This window comes from Vicugna pacos, chromosome 15, assembly GCF_048564905.1.
Source record: "Vicugna pacos chromosome 15, VicPac4, whole genome shotgun sequence".
Lineage (NCBI taxonomy): Eukaryota > Metazoa > Chordata > Mammalia > Artiodactyla > Camelidae > Vicugna > Vicugna pacos.
The window spans coordinates 29,404,694-29,429,180 of NC_133001.1; the positions used below are offsets into that span (position 1 = coordinate 29,404,694).

At 33.7% G+C, this 24,487-nt stretch overlaps 1 protein-coding gene across 4 annotated transcripts in view; it reads right to left on the reverse strand.

Annotated features, from left to right (window-relative positions):
- Positions 1-24,487, reverse strand: part of PPM1B (protein phosphatase, Mg2+/Mn2+ dependent 1B) — a 73,200-nt gene that overhangs the window by 4,502 nt on the left and 44,211 nt on the right. For 2 of the 4 annotated variants that reach the window (XM_006211447.3, XM_072937786.1), the window contains 4 exons: positions 20,409-20,526; positions 16,515-16,626; positions 16,064-16,121; positions 6,655-7,718 (listed from right to left, as the gene is read on the reverse strand). In XM_006211447.3, the coding sequence (XP_006211509.1) occupies positions 7,413-7,718; positions 16,064-16,121; positions 16,515-16,626; positions 20,409-20,526 (594 nt within the window). In that variant the 3' untranslated portion in view covers positions 6,655-7,412. Of the gene's footprint in view, positions 1-4,069; positions 5,814-6,654; positions 7,719-16,063; positions 16,122-16,514; positions 16,627-20,408; positions 20,527-24,487 lie in introns of those variants that run through there. The other 2 variants (XM_006211448.4, XM_031672623.2) reach the window with 2 other exon arrangements.

Below are 24,487 nucleotides of genomic sequence, written 5' to 3' on the forward strand. Positions count from 1 at the left end.
GGTACCCTAGAACTTCCTCTGGCAATTACAACATTTTAAGGAGAGTTTAAACTAGATGAAAATTCTTAAGATTAGTTTATTTTTGACTACATATAAATTTTAAATGTGAGCTCTTCATGAAGAGATTTGTAGGTTCCTAAAGAAACTATAACAATTCAATTCACTGACTTTCACTTCAGGAATATACTTCAATAGCATCAAAATAATTATAGCTAGTCTTGTCTAAGACCAATTTTAATAGCAAATATTAAATAATTTAATTTATATTTAAATAAGCTTTATACTATTGTGAATTTACTTACAAGATGCTTATTCACAGGCAAAAGTCTCATGAAAATAAACTCCATGGTCCTCTAAACCAAGTTTCTGTGGAATTTTGTCAAAATAAATTGCACTTCATGTCTCCAAGACAGAAATGAAGCAAAACCACCTCATTATAGTGAGCGCGCAAGTGAAGAAAACATTAAGGACCCAGGAAAGGGAAAGGAGCTCCCAGACCCATATATTAGAGTAGCTCTTGGATTGTACTGGTGCTCTTCACTGCAGATACACGCCCAAGTATTTTCATTAGAAGTGTATATTATGCCGACAGAGTAAGAGAATACATTGGCTGTACAGACTTAATCATAAAGATCACTATTGCCAACATAATAACATTAGGGTTTTTAGTCAAAGGGGAAAAACAAATCCAAAGCTTTGATTCTACCCATAAATAAAAGTTACGGTTCTTTTGTGCCCCACTAGAGTTGTGGATACTAAGAGGAAAAACAGTAACTAACCTCCAAACACCAAGCTCATGCATGCATCCCTCATTCCTGAACTAGAAGAGCACAGCTACCAGTTATATTGAGTGGGAAACGATGTATACAGTTAACAGAAATGTTTGCCAGGGAGCATGAAAGTGAAATGGAAAATAAGGGGAAGAAGACACCACAGCCAGGAAAGCCAGCAAGAAGTCAGAATCAGTGCTGATGGTGCCTGAGAAGCAACTTACTCTGTATAAGTAGTTACACTGTTTTACTTCTGATTGACAATATAACATATATAAATCACCAGAACAGTGGGCAAAAATAAACTTGCTCAGCATTTTCATTAAAGCTTACAGAATAATCCTCAAAGTTGAACAGAAAAAATAAAACAACAATTGAGCATAAAAAAATGACAACGCAACTTTTTATAATGCATATCTACAAATTTATTTGCAAAAGCAAGTAACTCTCAGAATTACTTTGAAATAACTTAAGTTCTCGTCTTGATGATTACTACATTAGCATTTGACTACCTTACAGATTTCCTGCAAACTGTGCACTGTTTTAATAGGTGAAAATTACAATAGACTATTTTCCAAAAATATTATTTAGCTAGGCAAAACAAAATGTATTCTAAAATCTTCATCAAATGCTTTCCCTTATCAAACCAGATTAATTCCAAAATACAAATAAGGGCAATTTGGAAGAGGAAATGTGTATTTGAGACATCATTTAAAAACGCAATCTAAATTCAAGGTAAGAGTAAGATTTGGCTAGCAGAAGAAATTTAATGGACATCTTCAGGTTAATTTCAATGATGGAAGCTGAATAAAGACTCAGTTTAACACAAGCAACATAAACTGCCTAACATCACTATTAAAAGACATCAAGACCCAACTGAATCCCATACATCTGAAAATAAACCTGACTTATGGAGAAATGAGAGCTGCAGTCACTTTTGGCTACCCAAATACATTAAAAACCAAACTCTCATGTAACAACTATCTTCAGTAAATATTATAATTACCAAGCCTCATAATTGGGCAAGCAATGTGTGACAGAAATTATGAGTGCTTTAAAAAAAACCAAGAATCTCCATGGTAACTTTCCCCAATCTTGTTGAATGTTCAGAAAATTGAAAAGTCTAACCAAAAAAACTCAACATAAAATTCTGATCCACTTAGTCATCATTAAAAAAGTCCCATCTTTATCTGACCAACCTGAAGTGACATCTAATGTTAAAATGATTTTATTTAAAATATACGAATTTTAAACTTCAACATAAAAGTGAAACCTTCTCAAAGAAATAACACAAATCTACAATAATTGGAAGACATCTTAAAAGATTAAAATGACCCAAATATATGCCATAAAAAAATCAAGCTCTACAGTTAAACAACCTTAAATCATGAGTTTTCCAAGTTGAAACACATCACAGGAATTTTCTGGGAGAAAAAAAGCACAATAGTAAAGACTCCACCTTCTTTACTTTGCTTTCTAAGTATCAGTGTAATGGTAACCATACAAACATCACCTCTCCCCACAAGTAAATTTTACATCAGATCTGTCTTAAGATTCATTTACTGTTATACTTGGTATACTACTATATTATATAATAGTATATTACAGTACCGTAATACTTGGAATAAAAGAACACTCTGTGAAGCTGTCCAAGAGGATGAGGGTAGCAACTCCCAAAGTCTGGGAGTCCCAGAGAACCTTTCAAGGAGGTCTATAAAATCCAAACTATTTTCTCAACAATATTAATACTTTTTTTCCCCCAAAGTATTGACATTTGCACTGACTGTGCAAAAGAAATGGTGGGAAAAATTACAGACACCTTATTAGCATGAATAGAAACAGTATTACCAAACTGGTCACTATTACATGTTCATCACTGTACTCACAGAGAAAAAGGGGCAGGGGGGACCAATTTCAGTTAACAATGTCCTTAAGCAGTAAAAATTAATTGCATCACACCTCTACCCTCGAGCACACATCTTTTTAATAGCTTAGATGATGAAATGGGAAGTCCTGGGTCTACAGCAGGCTGAAGTATGATGGTTGTCTCATGCTATTATTTGAGACGTGAGCTGAACTAGTAGCCACTTTTCAAGGAACGCCATTTTACTTGAAGGAATGACTGACAGACTGTGGTTATTCAACAGACATTTTCTCTGAAATGAATGAAATAAGCCTGTCACTCAAAGAAAACAACTGACAATATTTGTTGCCAATGATAAAATTTCACCTTTCAAATGAAAATTAAAATTTTGAAAAGTCTGTATCCATCACCATGTGCTTGACAGCGTCCCAACACTTAAGATTTTTCTGATGAGATCACAACAAAAATTATAAACACAGCATAATAAAATGTTAATATTCTAAAGAACTGCATACTTCTATGAACCTGTATTTTCCAAATGACCAATGCATGTTACAAAATCATGTAAAAGTAGAACCCTTATTCAAACCGTAAGACAAATCAAACTGATTTTAATGTAACAAATACAAAGTTGATTGACAGTTTGACTTCACATTGCAACTAACCTTCAAGAAACTACCAGTTCTGAAGTTTAGATAAAGTATCAAAGAATAACTACAATTATCTAAAGCTTAAAAGTACTTTTCCACAAACGTGTTTGTGTGAGGCCAGACTTCTTCATCCCCTTCTAACACAGTGCCACATTCCAACAGACTGAATGTAAGAGCAGACAAAAGATTATCCAGCCCAACATTAAAATATTTATAAAAATTAAAACCAACGCTACTTTTCACACTAAATTTTTTAGATTTTGAAAATATTTGCATAAAACAATGCTATTTATGTTAACGTAATTAAAAAAAAGAATTAAAATAGCACATCAAATTTCTTTAATTTCTAATACAATAAATATCAATAGATATAACCCACAAAGCGTAAGTTCTCTGGGATCTTGAATTCTGAGAAATATAAATGGGTGCTAAGATCAAAAAGGTTGAGAAACAGCTGGAATAGGGAATTAAAAACAGTAAATATTGGATATGGGTTTTTCTCTTGCTACTCCACACATTATTTGTATTTCCAGGGCCACCAAACCCCCGAAGAGGATTTTTTTTTATAAGTGATATAAAAAATGTTTTTGGATTGAAGAAGGGGTTAATTAGTATTGTTCTATTATATAGTTCGGTTAACTCCTCCTTGGAATTATAATTCGCCTACACAGTTTTATATAAAATTTTTCATGATAATTATTCCTACTATATAAAATGTTTAAAGTAACATTCAAAACTGGACTTAATCATTCTTAAATATCATATGAAATAGTAATTATGTCACACTGTTTTTATCAATTCTTTATTTAGGTAACAAGTTGGTTATGTTCACTGCATTGTATGAAACATCACAATATCATACGGGAAAGGTACTATCAGTACAGGGTTGGATCAGAGTGGACAGTTTGAACAATAAACCGTTTTGCATTCTTCATTCCCTATCTTTTAACAACCCGCCAAGCCCAGTCAAGGGACAAATAGCTTTTAACATCATCATGGAAAGCACTTTAACTTACAAGGCTAAAATCTAAAGAATAAATAAAATATGTTGTGGCATTAATTTCTTTTAGACCAAAAATCAGGTGCACAATAAATCAAATGATCAAGAAAGCTGTATTCAAATGTGTGGCTCTCCAGAAACAACTTCAGGAAAATGTTACAGAAAATACCATGAATTCCATTTCACACAGGACCAGATGATGACTCATTTTAACTATACACAAGGGCAATTACATCCTGCTGAAACACAATTTAAACAGATAGGAAAATGTTTACAGAGCATCCACCACACGTAAACCATGTACAAATGGATACATTCATTGCTTCTCCTACCCCAATAGCTTCTTTTAGATAAATATTTCACTCTTCATGTTCAGTATTAATTGGAAACATGCAAAACTCAAAAGAATTCAAGGATTCAAGGTTATTGTAAAAATAGAATTAAACTAATAGTCTTCAAGTACCTTATGTGATAGCCACTCTGTACCGTGCCCAATGTTATAAAATGAAAGGTTACTGAACCCATGAAAATATCTCTGTAATATTTCCTTAGACCTAAAATAGATAATTTTAAATGTATTTATAGTCATTTCAATGTGATATTCTGAGCTTTTAAAATAATGTAAACAATTAAAAATTATACCAAATTACACAAAACTTGTTTTATCTTAAAAGCTGAAAAATTAAAACTATAGAAACCCACATGTAAAACAAAAATCACAATTTACATTATAAAGGCAAATCTCATCATTTAAAAAAATTTGCAGCAGTGAGATGTCAAAGCAAATTATAAATAGCCATAAATTAATCCATTTGGTTTCAAGAGATTTTTCTAGTGAGAGTTGAAGGATGTAGTAGACACATGCATAAAATTTGTCAGGGTTTAGAGTATTATTGCCAAAAACACTTTATCTTGAAGCAGGCAACATTACAACTTGGACATTATTGGAGAACCCAGTTTGATAATACAGGTAAAATTGGAAAAAAATTAAATAACAATAATAAATATAAATCCTATAGTAAATTGCTCAAATGAAATTTTAAGCCACAGAGCTGCAAAAGGCTTCCAACTTGGTGAAATGAAAGAAGGAGCATCTCATACAATTCTTTGCTCTTACATGCTTATATGTTGTGTGTCTTGTTTAAAAAAAAAAATAATGTGTCTTCAGAGGATAGCTAACTATATTCCCATGCACCTCAGGCATATGTTATTTGTGGTGAAGTAACTCCATTGGTTTCTAGGGCCAGAAGTTCAGTACAGTTGTAACCAGTACGCCTGAGGCTGGCAAAAAATACTGTAGTACAGGCAATGCTACAAGTGGCAATTATCAGAAAACACAAATATGAACAAATGATGGGAAATGCTAATGATTTTCTGCTCATATCACAAAACGCTGGGAATCCACAAGAATATTTTTCCCCTTGTATTGAAGAAAATTGTGATTAAAAGTTTTTTCCCCCAATTTTCAGAATCAAAAGCATTTTAGAAGGTTTATAAGGCTACCATGGGTCTTCTAGATCTCCAGCACCCTACAGGAAGAGAAAAGGAAGAATATTGTTATTATTTACCTAAACCACTTCCAGGTTGGATTGAATTTCAAAAGAAAACAAAATTAGATGAACAAATTACCTTCCTTTCTTTGAAAAGGTACTTTTATAGAGAGGTGTGTGAATTGTACATTGTGTGTATACACATGGATCTAATATAGATAGATAACTGGCTGGGTTTTTCTCCCCTCTCCACCAAAAGCCTTCCTGTTTCTCAAACCACTTAAAAACATTCTGGCATTGGAAAAATAGATCAAAACATCAGCTACACCTGAAGATTCCAGTTTCAACTTATGGTACCTTAAGCAACTTTAGACACACGATAAACGTAAAACATGAAAAAGAAAAGTTAATGTTCTACATTCACAAAATAGTTGTTTTAAGAAACACTTTCCCATGTGACTAACAGTCATCTGTATTTTAAAGATTCATTTTAACAAAAACCAAACTCATATCTGCTACTATTTAAAATATCTCATAGTTCTCGCATTTATTAATATCTGATGAATGCTTAGAGCAAAGCTGACAGTCTTGCAATCTTTAAAAAGCTCATCATGGCAATATTCTAACATGTCTAAGTGTGTCCATTCTGTCTAAAGATTAGTATTTTACATCACAAAAAGGGGATAAGAAACAAAATAGATTTACTTTGAGTAAGCAAGACTTCTCAACATTTTTTTCCTTTCAGTTAATGAAAAATGCATCAAGCCAAAGTTTTCTAAATTTTATATATAAATACAAATGAAATTCTAATGGGTATTTTTCCAATATACCAAACCTGGTTGTTTAAAAAATAATAATTTAAAAATAAGTACAACATGCATAGGTTATTCCACATCACATGCTTTATTTGGACTTAAACACTTATAATTTCATTCTAAACACTTGGTTGACATACATTTTGATGTATGTAGTTAGGCTATACAGAATATACAAACCAAAGCTGCATGAATAATACATAGGTTTTTCAAAAATTATGTTTCATAAAGAATACAGAGAAAGGGAAAATAATCACACATCCAATATCTCAGAACTTCTAAAAATAAAACTACAGAGAGTGAAATATAAACAACTCAAAGAACACACAAATGATCATTCTTGAAAAAAGAAATTACAGGCCAGCATCTGCCATTCTTTGAATAACTAAAATTACTGAAGAAAACACAAATTTATTACATAGCTAACTATGAATGTACTATTATGTAAAATAATGTGAAGCAGTATAAATCTATATTAACAAGTTTTCCACAATATAAAGTAACCTTGCTATTCAGTAATCTCTAATTCTATCTAGTATGAATTTAACTACTGACTTTAATAACTGGTGGCCTTATTTCCAGCATACAACATGAAAGGACATATGATTTTATTAAATTCAAGGTACTATAAATAGCCGATTTTAAACTATCTGATAAAGATGTATGCAAAGGCCTTCTTAAAAAAAAAACAAGGCTATATGAATATAATAAAACTAGTTTACCAATATTCAAGTAACAAAACGGTTATATAAACGCATACATTATATTTCCTAAGTAAAAACCATCAAATCAAAGATCACAAAAATATTACCACAAAGTAAGGTCATATTTTTTCACCACTCATCTTTGTCCCTGCATCTTCATTACAGCTGTCTAGTTCAGCAAGATCACTCTTTGATTCAGTATGGCTTTCCTGCATTGCCACTGGGTTTCCAGCATCACTGTTCGAAGAAGCAGCGGCAGCAGCTGGTTCAGCAGGGCTTTCTTCTCCCTCTACTTTAGCTAGCCTGTAACTAGTCAGCATCTCCTCCAGAAGTTGTCGGTAGTTGCCCCTATGATTAATTCTCATTTGCCTGAGAGCTTCCACCAATTTTCCCTGTGATCCACTTTCCTCTGCTTCATCGGAGGCCTTTTTTTAAGATTCAAGACCCCAGTGTCAGTAGACAAACTAGGATATCACATGTATTTCATAACATATCACAGCAAAACACTCATTTGTCTACCATGAGTAATATAGTCTAGGCATGAGAACATTTCATTAAATAAGTATCAAGGCTTATTTGTGTCAATTAACGAAAATTTCCAGTTGAAGTATCTCATTATTTTTAGCAAATTATCACGAACTAGTTCACGTTTATTTCACATTGATATTCGAAGTTTAATCTGAAATTTACTTGGCTATTAAAATTCAAAGGCAACACAAGCATCTCCTAAAGCTGACTTACTTAAAAAAAAAAAAAACAATTGGCTATAGTTATCTAGTACAAAAGGAAATTAGTGTTTAAAGCAGTAGGAAAGGACAGAAAAGCAGGCCATGAGAACATTAGTTTCTTCATTTCTGCTAAATGATAGGAAGGAAAGGAGACACAAAATGTAAAACTATAGAAATTTAAACTAGATACTGGGGAAATTGTAAAGCTTTTGTGGATAAAAATATTACTTTTTGTCTTTAAATATTTTAATAAAAACAATTCTAGATAAAATAGACCAATTATTTAAAACATAATTAAGTTGCAAACAGTACACTACTCAATCCTTTTATAGAATTTTATAAAATCTACAGGTTTCTAAAATAGTAGCTACTTAATCTTGTTAGCAGAACAAGCTCTAATATCCAATCTGATTATAGTTAAACTGAGGGACTAAAAAGCAAATCAATCTTATATTCTGTGCCTCCTGATGTGATGCATCAGGGAGGACAAAGCTATGTCCTGTGTTCTTGCCAAAAATGTTTAATAACTAATGAAGCTAATTCCCAATTTACAGGAAAACAAGGAATAGAGGATCATGTGAAAGGACACCACAAAGAATCATATGATCCAGAATGTAGGACATCCTATAAAAAGCTTGCTCAGTCTCATTACAATCAGTGTCAAGGGGAAAAGAACTGGGGGCTTGGTCAAAGACTTGCTTAATAGGCTTGACTGGTAGCAAATGGACTAGTAGTCATTCTAGGCACAACTGGGAAAATTTGGGATCAATATTAGATGACATTAAATTTTATTATTAATTTTCTTACATATAATATTATGGTTATGTAGAAAAATGTCCTCATTCTTAAGAGCTGCATGCCAAAATATTTAGAGGCAAAATACTATGATGTCTGCAATTTGCTATCAAAGGGTCAGTCAAAAAAAGTCATGTATGTACATACACACATATATATATAAAGAGAGATAAAGCAAATATGGTAAAACATTAAGTGTTGAATGTAGGTAGAAGGTATACAATTGTTCATTATGATCATTTTAATTTTTCTATATTTTTGGAAGTTTTCATCATAAAATGTGGGGAAAATAAAATACAAAAAGGTTACTGATATAGATGATCTGACACAAACTCTTAACCATCTTTGAAGGCTGTTACTCTATAATTCTATAACAAAGATAATACTACTATAACCACATAATAAATGGCAATGCTTATTAGAAAAATGAGAGCACGTGAATGCTTTGAAAAGAAAAAAGAAAAAAAGGAAGTGTCCTTGTGGCAAAAAGCAACAGATGATACTGTGTACAGCATATGTTTTATATGTACATATATGTCTGTGCACCTGTCCATTTTAGGATATTATATGTAAAATGTCTGGGAGGAAAGAAAATACAGCAATATAAAAATGGTAATATTAAGTAGTGAAGTTTCAGATGCTTTATTTTCTTTGAATTTTCTAATTTTCTATATCAAGAATATTAACTGTCAAAATCATTACATTTTAATTTGCAAAGTTTATTGTGTGGGGAGAACATAATAAAATGTGCTGTTAAGATTTTTCTTATTTTTCCCCTTACCTTTCCTTCTGAACTAAAAAAATCTATTTCCCTAAATAAAGTCTCTCATGTGAATCTATTCAGGAAAGGTTAAGATGGAACAATGAGTTGAGTCTTGCTATTCACAAATCTTACCAGTCTTTAATCAGGTCTTCCAAAAGGAAATTTTCTACTTGATAGTAAATCACAAAGAACTTTTAATATAGGGCATAAGACTCCTACCTGCCCTCTAAAGAAAAATCCCTCAAACCAACAACTCTCTTTTTATTAAAAAAAAAGAAAAAAAGAAAAAAGAACTTCCAGGACACTGAAACAGAATCTGCTTCAAGTGGGCAGCTGATTTACAGGCTGAGACCTCAACCCTGGTTTCACACCAGAATCACCTATAGAGTTTCTACAATTATACACATGCCAAAGTTCCATCCCATTATATTCAAATTCAGTGGGTTGAGGCGATCTATTCTTAAAGCCTGACAGGTGATTCTGATATATGGCCAAGGTGGAGAACCACTGATAAGCTGTCTTAACTCTACCTACTTGAACTTATTGATACGGTTGGATCAAAGGTTGTTATACTCATTGTATTTCAGTCAATTAGGGGGGGAGGTGGTTTTCAAAGATAAAGCACCTCTTTCTCCATCTGACACATTTATTTTTTACAGTAATCATCTATGTTTCTGTGAACTGCAGAGCAGCTGGGAAGAGAGAAGTAGTTGCTTTTTGAAAACTGTAAATTAAGTAGCATGGATTTACAACAACCAATTGAAAAGAATTTGAGCTAATGGCCACATTTAAGTTATTTTATATCATCGCAAATTATATTCTTTTGTTGTGCTGCATAGACAATGGATGGGTGAAACCTCTTTCCCAGCCATTTCATTTGACTCTTCAAAATATTGTTACACAACTCTGTCGTGGATTTTCATTAGTATCAGAAAAGGATTGTTTTGCTTAGCTACACCGTCTTTACCTGAACTCATAAAGCACATCATGTTTGCACATCCATTATAGCAATTAATTCCACCTTGCTACTGTTCACAATTATGTCTCCAGTTAGACTGTAAACTCTTTGAAATAAAGATAATTCTATTCCTTTCTGTATCCTCCCTACCACCTAGGGAAGGAAAATTAGTGCTTGTGCTAAGAATTTAAGAGCTTTATATATATAATCTCATTTAATCCTGTAGGTACCCTATGTAACAGGTACTGTAACTCTAATTTTTATAAGTGAAGAAACTAAGGCTCAGAGAGATTTAAGTTGTTTGTCAGGGTGACAATGCTAGTAAGTGACAGAGCTCAGATTTGTTTACAGGTGCAACTGACATCAACGTCCCTCTGAATGCTCTTTTGAATACATTATGGTAACAGGTTTTGCATATAAGTGCCCCATATAAATAGACGCATACTAAATAAATACTGCTTAAAATTACTGTAGAATTAAAACATAAATTATTTCATATTGAAGTCTATAATGTATTTCTCCTTCATATAGAAAAATTAATGAAATTATAGGACAAAAAATCATTTATTAGATGGGATGGTTAAATTTATTCTCCAAAATAAATTTAAGGCAATTATGGAGGTAGGAATTTAGGACATTTCCTCAGATTTTGTTTTTAAGGCTTTATTATCATCTAGACTAATACAGCTTGAGAATCAAATTTCTCATTATAAAAACACTGCCTTGCACCACGTAAGGCACAGGAATATGGATAAATCAGGCAGAGAGCCAACAGAGGGGAAGGAAATCTAGGCACATTTAGTAAAATTTAACTAGCTAATATTTATTTGCAGCAGTTTTTTAAAAACACAGTTGCCATAAGCAAAATTCCTCAAAAGACTAGCTAAAACAGTGGAGAAAAAGAACGCCAGCATAAATATTTACTGTGTTAAGAGTCCCCATGCCCTGCTTTGTCAGGTAAAAATAATTTTTAGACATTTCTCAAAAATGACTTCATGAGATACAATTAACAATGACTAATGGAGAATCTAATAAATTATACATTATCTGCAAGATTCTATAAAATTTAATCAGTTTGAAATAATTTAAGAGTCATTTAAATGGTCAAGACCACAAAGCTGTAAGAAGTGGTATATCAAATGACACCTAAAAAAACAGTGACTAAACTTAGTGCATTTTCCAACAGTGTAGGTAGGTCTTCTCCATAAGAATGCTTTGACAAGTGAAAAAGTAAAGTCCTAAAACTGTGATATAAAAATATACTTGCTTTATTTGAAATAAAATAAAAAAGAAGATTGTACACAAAAGTTAACAATGTGAAAACAGGGAGATTCTTTTGGGCTTTTTGTCCTGTCCTCCTTCCCCCCTCTCAAAATCCAAATGTCTTAAAATAAGTTTTTTGAATCAGGATAAATAAAAACGTGTATTTAAATGAAAAATAACTAATAAGGCACTGAGCCTGACTGCTTAGTCACAACAACTTCCTCATCAAAAACAGAGCACCTTAAGACTATTAAATAAAAGATTCACAACAGAATGGGCAATGATTTTTCTTGCACAGTGGACAGAGTGGGGGTACAGATACATACAAACTCTCTATCTTAGGCTGCACGGAAAGGTATAAAATAAAGGGAATAGTTTTTTGAGTCATTCTGACTTAGATTCAAATTCCTGTTACTCGGTTTATCTAGCTGTGCAACCTGGGCAAGCTACTCCATCTCACTAAGTCTTAGCCTTCTCTGTAAAAGAAGGGTGTTGAGGAGATAACCTATGATCAATATTTAGATACAGACAAACAGATACGGCTTGGCACAAGTAGGAGGAAGTAGGTGTATACAAGTTTCCCCTTTTCCCTTGGAAAACTTCTACTTACACAGCTACTTGATCAGTGGTGTACTAATTCAAAAGCACTCTAAGTCTCCTTTGAAGGAAGAACTTCACATTTTGGCACAGAAAATACAAAGCTCAAAAAAGAAACTTCCATACCAATTAGCAACCTCTAATTATTTTTTGAAATATATGGCTTCAGGATAGTCTTAGCAAACTACTAGAAAGAAAGAAATAGAAATATTTTTTATTTAACTAGTATTTATTGAACTCTCACCATGTGCCAGGCATTGCTATAGGTGCTGGGACTACAGCCATAAATAAACAAGATAAAGTTCCAGATCTCAGAGAATGTACATTCTAGTTATAAAACCAAGCTAGCATTTAGAGGAAGAAAAGGGGGTGGACCAGGAGTGATCTCATATAACAACAACTTAGAACAAACGTAATTTTATTTTTTCTGGTCCTCTAGGAGATCATCCTTTTGGGGTTACAAACTTGTTTGAGGAACTGATGACACAACTCTAAATCATTAGAGAATGTGTATGCACACACATAAACATATCTGCAAAGACTTTTGGGAGGTTCACAAACCCCCTTATGCTAGAAGTTTTTTCACAGATTTTGATTTTAAAGCTGGGAAAATATCAATATTGCTTACATTAATTGAACATATTCTAAAAAGTTGAACTAAAAAATAACTTAATAGTGAACTTTCTGAATATATTTTAAATGACCTAAGTTGACATATATCCAACTCAGCTTTTAAAAATACATTTATTAACCAAAAGATTTTAATATAAGAAAAATAGATGAATCTCTATCTCTAATGGTACTGTGTATAGGCATTTACAGCAGAAAAATTCTGTATGTGATACAAAGTAGACATTTTAGGAATCTAAACAATCGCTGTTAACTCTGGCTAGCTTCTTTTAAAGAAAAAAAACTGAATAAAAATTATTTTTGTTATTTAAGCAAAATTGTTTTAAATAATACCTCCCAAGTGTCTTCTTCTCTGCATTTCTACCAGACTTTTGTCTTTCCCATTCTGCAAGTTACCTGTATCAGCTCCTGCCACTGTGTACTTCCCGGCAACATCTTCCAGATGGCACAGATCTAACCAAGTTGAAAAGCATTTGCGAAGCACTTCTGTGCCTAACTCACTGCTTTAGTAGGTCAAGTTAAGAGCTAAGAATTTAATCAAACATCTATAATTTCTTCATTTTATGTTTCTTTTATATTTTTAGTACATTTCTGCTACTTGTGATTATTGTTCAACATTTTTCCAAGGTCATAATTACTCTGAAAGGGTAATGTTTCCTAAAATGGGATTCTGGGCTGCAAAAGTGAGGTTTTTTTTTTTTTTTTTTTTAACAACAAATAGGAAAGGTTCTCAAATCCACACATCTATCTCTAACGATGGGTTTACACTCATGTGATCTCTGCAATCATTTCACAACTATTTGACTTCCAGCCTCTCTTTAATCTAATACTGCACACTTCTAACAGAGTAAAATACCACAGATATCCACAGATATTCCTTTGAGTCTATCATTTTAATGCTCCAAACATATGGTGGCTCCTCACTTTAAAACACAAAGTTCAAAAGTCCTCTCTAGTCTCTCCAGAAATACTTCTGGCACCTGAATTCTTTGTCACCACTGCAGTTCTCTGCTCTAGCCAAAATGATGTTCTTCCTTTCAAAGAACCATTACCTTCCTCCTTTCATTTCTGCCATTCAAACCATTCTTCAAATCCCATTTTCTCTCTGAAAATCTGACTTTGCAAGCAATCATTGTACAATACATATGGCAATTAATCACATTCTATATTTCATCATCTTTTTATTCTTTAGTAAATAATGTGAAACCATTTATTATTTACCTTTTGTTTTAAATCTACATTGCCAGCTGCACTGAGAGTAGGGATGGGGGACCATGCCTTACGTTTTGTGATCAGTCTCCTCCCCACATCAATTCACTACATGGTAGATTGTCAGTGCTTGATCTTAGAAAGTTTATATATAAAGGTAATTAACTATACATCTCCTTAATTTATACAGTCAGATAATAATCATATTTAAGGCAATTTAATATTCTGAGCATCTCCCCTCAGTTTCATGGTTCTGTTGCCTATTTATTCACAGTTTATATAGCTGCTATGTATAAGCATCTCCTATTTTTTTTTTAAAAAGCTTCAAATTCATCCTTGGTATGTTAAACAGAAATTTCGGGTTATAAAACTTTTTTTTTTTTTTTTGGAGTGAAAGCTGCCAACTTTCTTGAGAGACCAAGAAATTCAGCGAAGTATAATGAAATAATTTTTCCCGATTACACACAAAGGTTGAATTTGCAAAAACATAAGGAAACAGGAGTACTTATAAGGCCAATAATCAATAACTATTTGAGGGCTTATTTCCTCTAAACATGGTGGCGAATGCTGTGAAGAATCTATGGCTAGCTGAAGAGGTAAGACTCTCTTTACCTCCCAATTACCACCATCTTTTTAGCTGTTATCAACATCCTATTCTCATTTCTTTTAGGATTCTCTAAATGCATTACATAACATATCTTTAATTTCCACAGCTTTGAATATAATTCTTAATACTATGAGGCACCTGTCACAAAATGAAGACTCATAATCACTGCTCCAGACCAAGATATAAATTGTTAGTAGTAATATATAGCATCACTGTGATTCCACTAACTAAAATGTATACTTGTAAAATTTCCCCTTTTGTCAGAATACTTTTTATTGTTAAGAAAAAAATAAATTATGTGAGACTTCTGTGCAATAAAGAACCCTGGGAAAACAGTGCAATTGAGATGATATATAATTTTTCCCAGTGACTAATGTCTCTCTCAATACCTGCCAAGAGGAGCTGGAGACTCAGAAGGTGAGTCTATTTCTTCTCAACAAGTTTCATTATTAAGTTTGGCTCCCTTAAATCTTTGCAGCATACATGTTAAAAATTAAATTATTCATTTTTAGATGTCCAAAAACCTTGAAAACTCTATGAGAAGATAGTTACTTGAAGTACTGACTTTGAAATTTAGGGCAATTTTTTAAAATGACACTGTTTTGACTTCTGGTACTAATACTAAAATAAAACAAACTACGGAGGAGCAGCAGACAGCTCATCCATATTCCTAAGGAAGGTAAAGGGACAGACAAAGCGTTTTGCTCTGGTGAAGCACAGCAGGGTACAACAAAAATGGTTACCCCAGTTCAACACACAACCCACAGCACAGTAAGAATATTAGAAAGAAATTATCCTCAGGTGTTCAATTGGGCACACAGGGGCACTAAAAGGTCGGGTCTTTAAAATAATAACTGATTTTTATCACTGTCAGTGATGGTAGCAGCCTGCTGGAGAAGAAACTAAGATATTGCAAAGCACATTTTTTGACTCAAAATTAAGGCTTAAGGGAAGAGAAGAAGGAAAGGCAGACACACAGGGAGAAAGTAAGTACAGCCCAAACAAAAGGGTATTTGAAGCCCATTAAGTGACAACAAACCTATCTACAAAGCAGAACTTTCTCTCTACCTCGACTTCATACATTTCTTTAAACTTTAACTGCCTCCTTAAAATGAAAAGCAGTCATAAATTATTATAGATTTCATTGTGTGAATCCATTCATATCTAGCATTTATATTACAAAGTTATTTAAAATACTTAAGAAATAAAATAAAACTTACCCCATCACTTTCTCTATGTGGATTCAGCCTACTATAAACAGCTTCAATAACGTTGCGCCTAAAAAAAATTATGCTTTAGTTTTATTAAGTTACATACAATTATTATTAAGCCTCTAAGTATTTAAAATAATACTTCACATCTTGACTATACTCAAAAAAAATTAACTGCTGCACTAAATACTTGCCAAGAACACAGTTTATGAATTTCATGCAGAATTTGATCCTGCACAATCCATTTCTCACTTACCAAGGAAAGAAGGGCCTTCATCCTCAAAGAGTAAAATAAATAATTCCTTTAAAAAATTCTCTTTTGGATGGAATTTTAGAGTTCTTCTCTGATATAAGAACTATCAACCCACTTCATGTTTAGATAATTGATGTACTTCTTCCTAAAATTATTTAATTACTAAGTATAAATGAAGTCAAAATTAGTTCTTTTTGTTCTACTTACTTGCCAGCAAGACCTCCCCCAGGAGGCAAATTTGGGATATTTTCTGCAGACAAGATGCGCACGACATGGGCAAGATCAGGCATTCCTCCCTCACCAGACTTCTTCATAATTTCTGTAGGTTTTGAAAAAGAGTTTCTAAATTAATGTGATAACTCCTATTCACAAAGTGAAACGAGCTACTATTGGGTAGTGCCTATTTTAAAATATGAAAAGCAGATATCACCTTACTACCACACAAGGAACAAAAAAAGATTAAAAGTTATTTGCATATATATGCTCTAGCACTATTCATAAAAGCAAAAATTGGAACAAATTAAATGTCCAATAAAGGGACAGTTAAGAAAATTTGTGTATAGCCACTGAGAGAAATGGTTTTTAATCACTAAAAATGATCCCTATGAACATAGCACAGCTACATGGAAAAACAGTTTTTTTCTATTCTATGTAAAAATATAAAAGTTATTAATACTGTAATTCAAGGAAAACAAAAGCAATGGATGGATAAGGATTATAAAGAGAAAGGGGAAAATTAAAGTGTTTTTACAGATTTTTTGATGCCTAAATAGTTATGCTCCACAATAATTTAAAACAAAAAAGAAAAATAAATCTCAGAACTTGCTAATATTGAGAACAAAATAAAACATTTACATGTTCCATTTATACTTACAATTTACGGAAAACAGATTTTTAAGGCATAATTATTTGGCCAGTATCAACACATAAACTCCTCAAAAATCAGACAATGGCAACTTACTTTTAAGACAACAAAGAGCAGTGTCCTAAGCAGCCGTCAAGATGCAAAATCCAAACTGTTTCCCATGTCTCACAAGGCCCCCGACCATGACCTTAACTTTCACCACTCCCATTCAACTCTGCTCAACTCCCACCTCGCATCTCCAAAGACTCTATTCAAAGAAGCCTTCTACATGTCTAGATTTTCACATATACTTCCTCTCTCGCTTTGGAACACTTTTTACACCAATCCAACCAACTCCTTTGTATGGTTAAACTGTATTCATCCTTCAGGTTTCAATTTATATGTCACTATGTCAAATTCTTCTCTGACCCAAACCTGGCATAGGTGTATTGCTACATACTCCCACTGTACACGAGGTTTCCTGTATCATAGACTGCAACCTTCAGGAAGGCAGCACTGCAATTTTTCTACATTACACTTGTATCTTTGTATTCAGGGTTTCTCATCCTCAGCATTACTGATATTTTGGACAATTAGTGTGTGTGCGTGTGAAGGCTGTTTTGCACTACAGAATGTAACATCCTGAGCTCACTCACTAGATCCCAGTGGCATTGCCTCAGTTATGACACCAAAATGTCTCCAGGCATTGCCACATGTCTCCTTAGGGGAAAAAATCTCCCCCAAATGAGACCCACTGTGGTCTAGCCCTTTACCAACCAATCTTCACACCCTTCCACTAGTGCCGCTGCAGCCGAATCCACCCCCATCATCTGCCTCCTGTATTGATGCATGATTCCTAACTGGTCTCTATGCTTCCTCTCTTGTCCCCTCTTTACAATCTCTTCTTCACAAAGCAACTGAGAGGGCCCCTTTAAAAAAGTCAGTTCATGTCACTCTTGCACTCAAAATCTTCCAGTGACTTCCCATCACCATTTGAATAAAGTCCAAAGTCCTCATTTTGGTCTGCAGACCTACATGATCTGCTTCTCAGCAACCTCTCTCTCCTAGTCTTACACTTTTCTACCAGTTTATCCTAATCCAGCCACACACTCTAATCACATTCCCTCCTCAGTCTCTGCTGCTCCCTTTGCCTCCAATGTTCCTCCCTCAGATAGCCACTCTCCCACACACAGGCATCTGCTCAAGCGTTTTTCCTCACAGAGACCCTTGTAACCAATATTCCTTGTTAATATCTGCTTCTTGCTTTGTTTTTCTTCAACTTAAAAAAAAAACTACTGGTTTCTACTAGAACATAAACTCCATGAGATCAAGAACGTATTTGCTTTGTTTTCTGTTCCATCCCCAGTGACACACATGCTCAGGGAAAGCTGAAGAAGAGAATACATGCAGAAGGCACTCACCAAATACCTAATTAATCAATTTAGGTTAAAGACTAGTCCCTGTTCATTTTAGCATCACACCTCACCCTCCCACTCCCACTAAAAACACATACACAGATTTGCCAATACACCAGAATGGTTTTACCTCAAAATTTTAATGTCAGACTACATGATTTAAAACCCTAACAGAAATACAATGCTCTTGAAGACACTGTCTTATAGAAAAGTTAGGTACCAGGGAATACTGACTTATAGTGGCTGCTTTTGTCAAGGATGTTTAAGTCTTTTTTGACTGAGTGATTAGAATCAAGCATTTGTCACAGGCCCCCGAGATCATTTCATAATATTACCTGTCATCTCTGCCACATAATATTTATTTTGGAAAATTAAAATTACGTAAAAGAAAATTAATACCGAATGTTAACAACCTAGATTGAGCTGAACTGACCTCATATTTAAGAAATTAAAATTTAGCTGTTACACAAGAGTTAATAAAAGCTATGGTTTGCTGAAGATTTATTTGTTAGGCACCATATCAGGTACTTAACAAAGTTATCTCATTCATTTATAAAAACAACCTCCATGGTTGGTGTTTTTATCTTTAGTTCATAATAAAGAAGGGAGCCTTAAGAGATTAGGCAAGTTAGCCAAGATCACATAATAAGTAGGCTAACCAAAATGAAGAGTTTTTCCCCAAATGAAAACTATCTAATTTCCTTTTTATGAATGAGGAAATAGGACAGTAAGAAAACACTTCTTGTCTTCTGATAAACTTGAACCAGCAATCACCCACCCAAACACAATAGAGCTTATCAGAAAATGGGTATTATTAACAACTTCTATAAACAGCTCCTCTTATTATCAACAGAAATAAGAGAGCCTCTGACATGGTCTTCAAAGTGTTCACATATGTTTCGTATCTTTCCATTATCCTGAAAGCAGAGCTCACAATTCAGAGCTCAAGAAATTACAGATCAACAGAAAAACTCTTTAAGCACCTTGCTTAGAGTTTGACAGCTGTAAATTCAGAAAAGATAAATCTGCCCCCCTCCCCAAAGCTGCAGAAGAATGTAATTTTCCTTCAGTAATTACACATTTGAAGTTACAAATCTTCACATTTCAAAACTCTACCATTTACTATAGCTACATATTTGGACGTATGTCCAAAATATGACTAATAGGCTAAATTCAACAAGCCTACTACACCATAATCATTCAAATTTATCATTAAAAATAATAACAGGTCATAAAAGTATAACAAAAATATAGGTCAGTATGTAACCCTGAATTGAGGAAAGAATTTTGTAAGAATGATTATCAACTAGGGGGTGGGGGGTTGAAAGAGGGGGTGAGGAGAAAGGAAGGAGAGATATACTATAACTTTGTAAAAAGTAATTTTACATCTTAAGAACAGCACATATAAAATCAAAATGAAGTATTAAGTTCATTTTCAATATCAGTCTCTAACATGTATTCTCTATCAAGGTAACCACTAAATGAGTTTTTAAAAGAATGAATATTAATAAGCAAATGCAGGGATAAACTGGAATAGAAAATAGTGACTAATCCAAAAGGCAAGGAGAAAAAGGGAAAAAGAATAGGTGGAACATATGTAAACAAACAAGATGATAGATTTAAACCCAAACATATCAGCAACAATATTAAACAGACAAGCTTCTCCACTCCCTCATTCCTGAATAATGGATTTTTAGCCCAAAGAACTTAACACAATTTTAAAAGAATTACCTGATTAAAAAATGCTATTTTTCCTTTCCTTCTTAAAAAAAAAAGAAGAAAAAGAAAAAAAAAAAGAAAGAAAGAAAGAAAGAAAGAAAGAAAGAAAAGCATCTTTCTTACCTTCTACCCGTGATTCCAAGTACTTATCCAACTCTGAATCTTTTCTCACTGCTTCGTCTGAGACCTTGGGGGCATTTGAAAAGCAAACTAGTACAATACTCATGTTATCTCGACTTCCCTGTATATTAAAGAAAGAAAAAGAAAAACTGTGTTTTTACAGTCTCCCAACTTTGTATTATTTATTTCAAAATAGATTCAATCACATCAAGCAATTATAATTTAATCATCTAATTGTACAGCCTTCACCTTCATTCCAAAGAACTGTTTGAAACACACCCGAAGAAGCAAGGACTCCAGGTATGGGTAGATCTGTAATTATTCTATGACTTTTGATTCTGTATACCTCTTCTCATCCACCACCATTCCACAACCTGAGAAATAAGGTATCTTCATACATATTAAATCTTGAAATCTACTTCCTATTCAAGATTGAATATTCCCAAAGTGATGCAGGTCCAAAACACTTCCTCCCAAAGAAATGTGCCATTTTCCCCTAATTAACCTGCATCAGGGCAATGCTACTGAAACTACTGACATAGCTGAAAACTGCTGATCATTAGACACTAAGACACTAAACTGAACAACAAGCAGAGAAGAAAAATTAAACTGGAAACTGTTTTGAGAGTATTGAACAATGGAATGTAACTGGATGACTGCGATACACTGTAGTTACATGTAATAATTTTTGAAGAAATGACATCACACTGTTATACAGAATTACAAATAGTGTCAGGATCTGTAGAGAGCAGCTAAAAACTGCTAAATTAAGGACAAATTTTACTTACTGCTGCCTTTTAAATAACACCATCACAAAAGATCTATATTAAAAAAAAGTACAGAATATATACTATGCTATTACCATGAGACTACAAGCAATAAATTTTAAACACTTTATTACTTTTCTTGTAGATGTATTTAAGTTTCTTAGAACAGAATGAAACTATTCTTAGAATAGTGATTTAACACCGCCCCCCCTCTTTTCCATTCATCATTCTAAAAAACTAGTCAGTAAAGGTGGGATTTGCCAACCCAAGTGAAAAGAGCCAAGGCCACACCCATGCTAGTCTTTTCAGTCATTATGGCCAGAATTTTGGCAGGCATTGTTTGCTTAAGACTTGCCACCTTTTGGGGACCCACATGACACAGCCAAAGACTGAGGCAGCCCTTGAAAAACTGCTACCACCTCCTAAAACTCAATGGAGCCAAGTTTGAAGGCAGAAAAGGATGGATCTTAAGAAGACTTCAAAAAGAGTAACACTTCCCAGATTCTCATGCTTTAGAAGAATCGTTATGAGAAACAGATTCTCAATATCTGGGGGAAAAAAAAATCAGTATTTCCAAATTAGCCCAAACAAATTTCATTCCTTAATGAAACCCACCAAACCCTTCATAATGACTTAAGATTAGATATACTACATTGGCTGTGTATACATACATATATATGTAGAGAGAGAGAGAGGGAGGGAGAGGGAGGGAGGGAGGGAGGGAGGGAGGGAGAGAGAGAGACAGACGCACACAAACACACATATATTAAAACTTGATGGTTCCAAATAGCAATACATTTCACAGGAATCAGAATTTACCATGGAAACTCAGGTCAGGCAAAAACTCTACACCAGATACTCAAGAACCAATCATTCCTTGAATACCAATGATTTTTTAAAAGCAATTTTATGAATAAACAGAATTAACACCTTACATTTTTAGAAATCCAGTTTCTTCTAACCATTTTCTAATTTGATAATAGGAGTATTCTTTAGCCATTCCTAATCTATTTATATATATATATAAAATTTCCATTAGATTTTTGTAAGTTATAAAATATACATCCCTATGATTTGGAAAATTAACTGAAAGATAGTTTCAAAAAGTTTAAATACCCAAAGATATTTAAAGGAAATAATTTACATTAACACATCGGCATGTGTGATTTCAATGACGGTGCTTCTATTTCTGCATAAAGATGACTTTCCCCTAAACACAAAGTATAAGTATATTTGAGTAATTTTTATACAGCAATTGGAAAAGATCCTTCCCTTTATGCTCCTTTAAATTTTCTAGAGATAAATCATCCTTGCATAATCAGCATAAATTTTTTGTTAAGTCCAGAAATGAAATATGATTAACCAAAAAAAAAAAAAAAAGGAAACAAAAAAACCTCCACCAAACCAGCTTGAACAACTAAGGCAATTAGCTAGATGTTTAAGACTAATTATTTCAGTATCTTTCCTTTTTATTTTTTAAAAAAATTTTGACAAAAGCACAGCACTAGTATTCTACAGAATCAGAGCTTTAACAGACAATTATAGGTCAAAGTAGCAGTGGCCCTGCCGTAAGTAAGGATGCCTAAAATTAATGAGAAAATAATTTGATGCTGTTAGTTTGTTTTGAGAGCTTGTTTGGAGGTTCTAGCAGGGGAGCGCAGCTACTCGTATACCCTTGACCGAGAACGGTCCTCCTCTATCGGGGATGGCCGTCCTCTTCGACAGAGCGTGCAGCTTCCGGACGGACGCACATTGAGCGGTGAAGGAGGAAGGGGACACCCGCCTAGCTAGACAGATCAGCCGAATCAACTCTGGTGATCAGTGGGGTGACAGATGTCACAGCCAGATTGCCCTCACATCCAGTTTCAGTTTTGGGCGTTTTTTTTTTCTTTACTTTTTTTTGGGTGGGGGCGTCAGTTTATTTGTTTGTTTGTTTTAAATGGAGGTACTGGGGATCAAACCCAGGACCTTGTGCATGCTAAGCTGGCACTCTACCATTGAGTTATACCTTCCCTCAACACTGTTACAAGTTGACTGCCTCATGGATTCAAAGAAGCATCCTGGATTAAGTGTTAACACAGCATATGAAATAGGTTGTGAACAGAATCTCTGTTACCATCAAAAGTTAACTAATGAGTATCTGATAGGAAACGATCAGTATTCTTCATTTTTTAATCAATTTTTTACAACCTGGCACTCACTGCAGTTATCTCACTTACATACAGTTCAAAAAACAGCCAAGCATAAGGAATAGACCAAATTTTCACCTATCCATGAAAGATGAAGCCTATCATTACTTCCTTTCAAGAATACTCAATTCTACCATAACCTAATAGCCCGAACCTTTATTTCCTCCATACAAATTTATTTCTGTTTCATAATCATCATCAATAGCAGTAAAACTTATTGAGGTCTGTAAACCAGATACTGTTCAGGCACTTGCCAAAAGCTTTATTTACTCTCAACTCCATGAAGAAGATATTATCATCTCTATTTTATAAGATGAAGAAGCTGAAGCTTGGCCCAAATTCATAGTAAGTGGCACAGAATAACTTAAAACAGCTGTATGGTTCCAAAGCCTACATCCTAGTACTAAACCTGGGTTCTAAACAGTGCCAAGGAGCCCCAGAGGGTCATAGAGCACTCAGAGTTATTTTAAACGAGGAGGAAACAGCAGTACTCAACATCTGTAGAAACTAGCCCGCTGTAGTTCACACTTTTAACGTTAGATAGCGCTATATGCCTCTTGATGACATTCTATCTTTCCAAAGCTGAGGTTTTGGGGATTGCTGAATAAAAAGCAAATCCTCATAAAAGTCAATGTGTTACAGGAAACAAGGGTGGCAATGCCCAATGACTCCAAGGTTTGAGAAGTTGTGCAGTGTCCAACAAGTGCACACATCTCATTAGTATTTAACTGGAGTCTTTTAAAGAGTGAAATAAAACATTTTTTCCATGTATGTGTATTATTCTGTTAAGACAGATCTACTCACTGAGTTTGGATCTAACTACTTAATACTTGTAACTGTCAAACATTAATAGGGCCAAGCAGCACTGTGAAAAAAAAAATTGAGATACTCAGGCACCATGAACCAAGGAAGTATGGGAATTTCTATACTACATATGATGTTCTTTTACACCCTTCTCTTCTATACTTCAAAATACCCAACCACACCCCACTCTAATATTATCTACGTCTACTTTTGCATTATTTATGATGATATTTGAAAACTATACGGAAAAACTGAGTTTAGAGCTAAACAATTATTGTGGGGGGTATATACAAGTACATTTTTCATGTTTTATCAATAACCT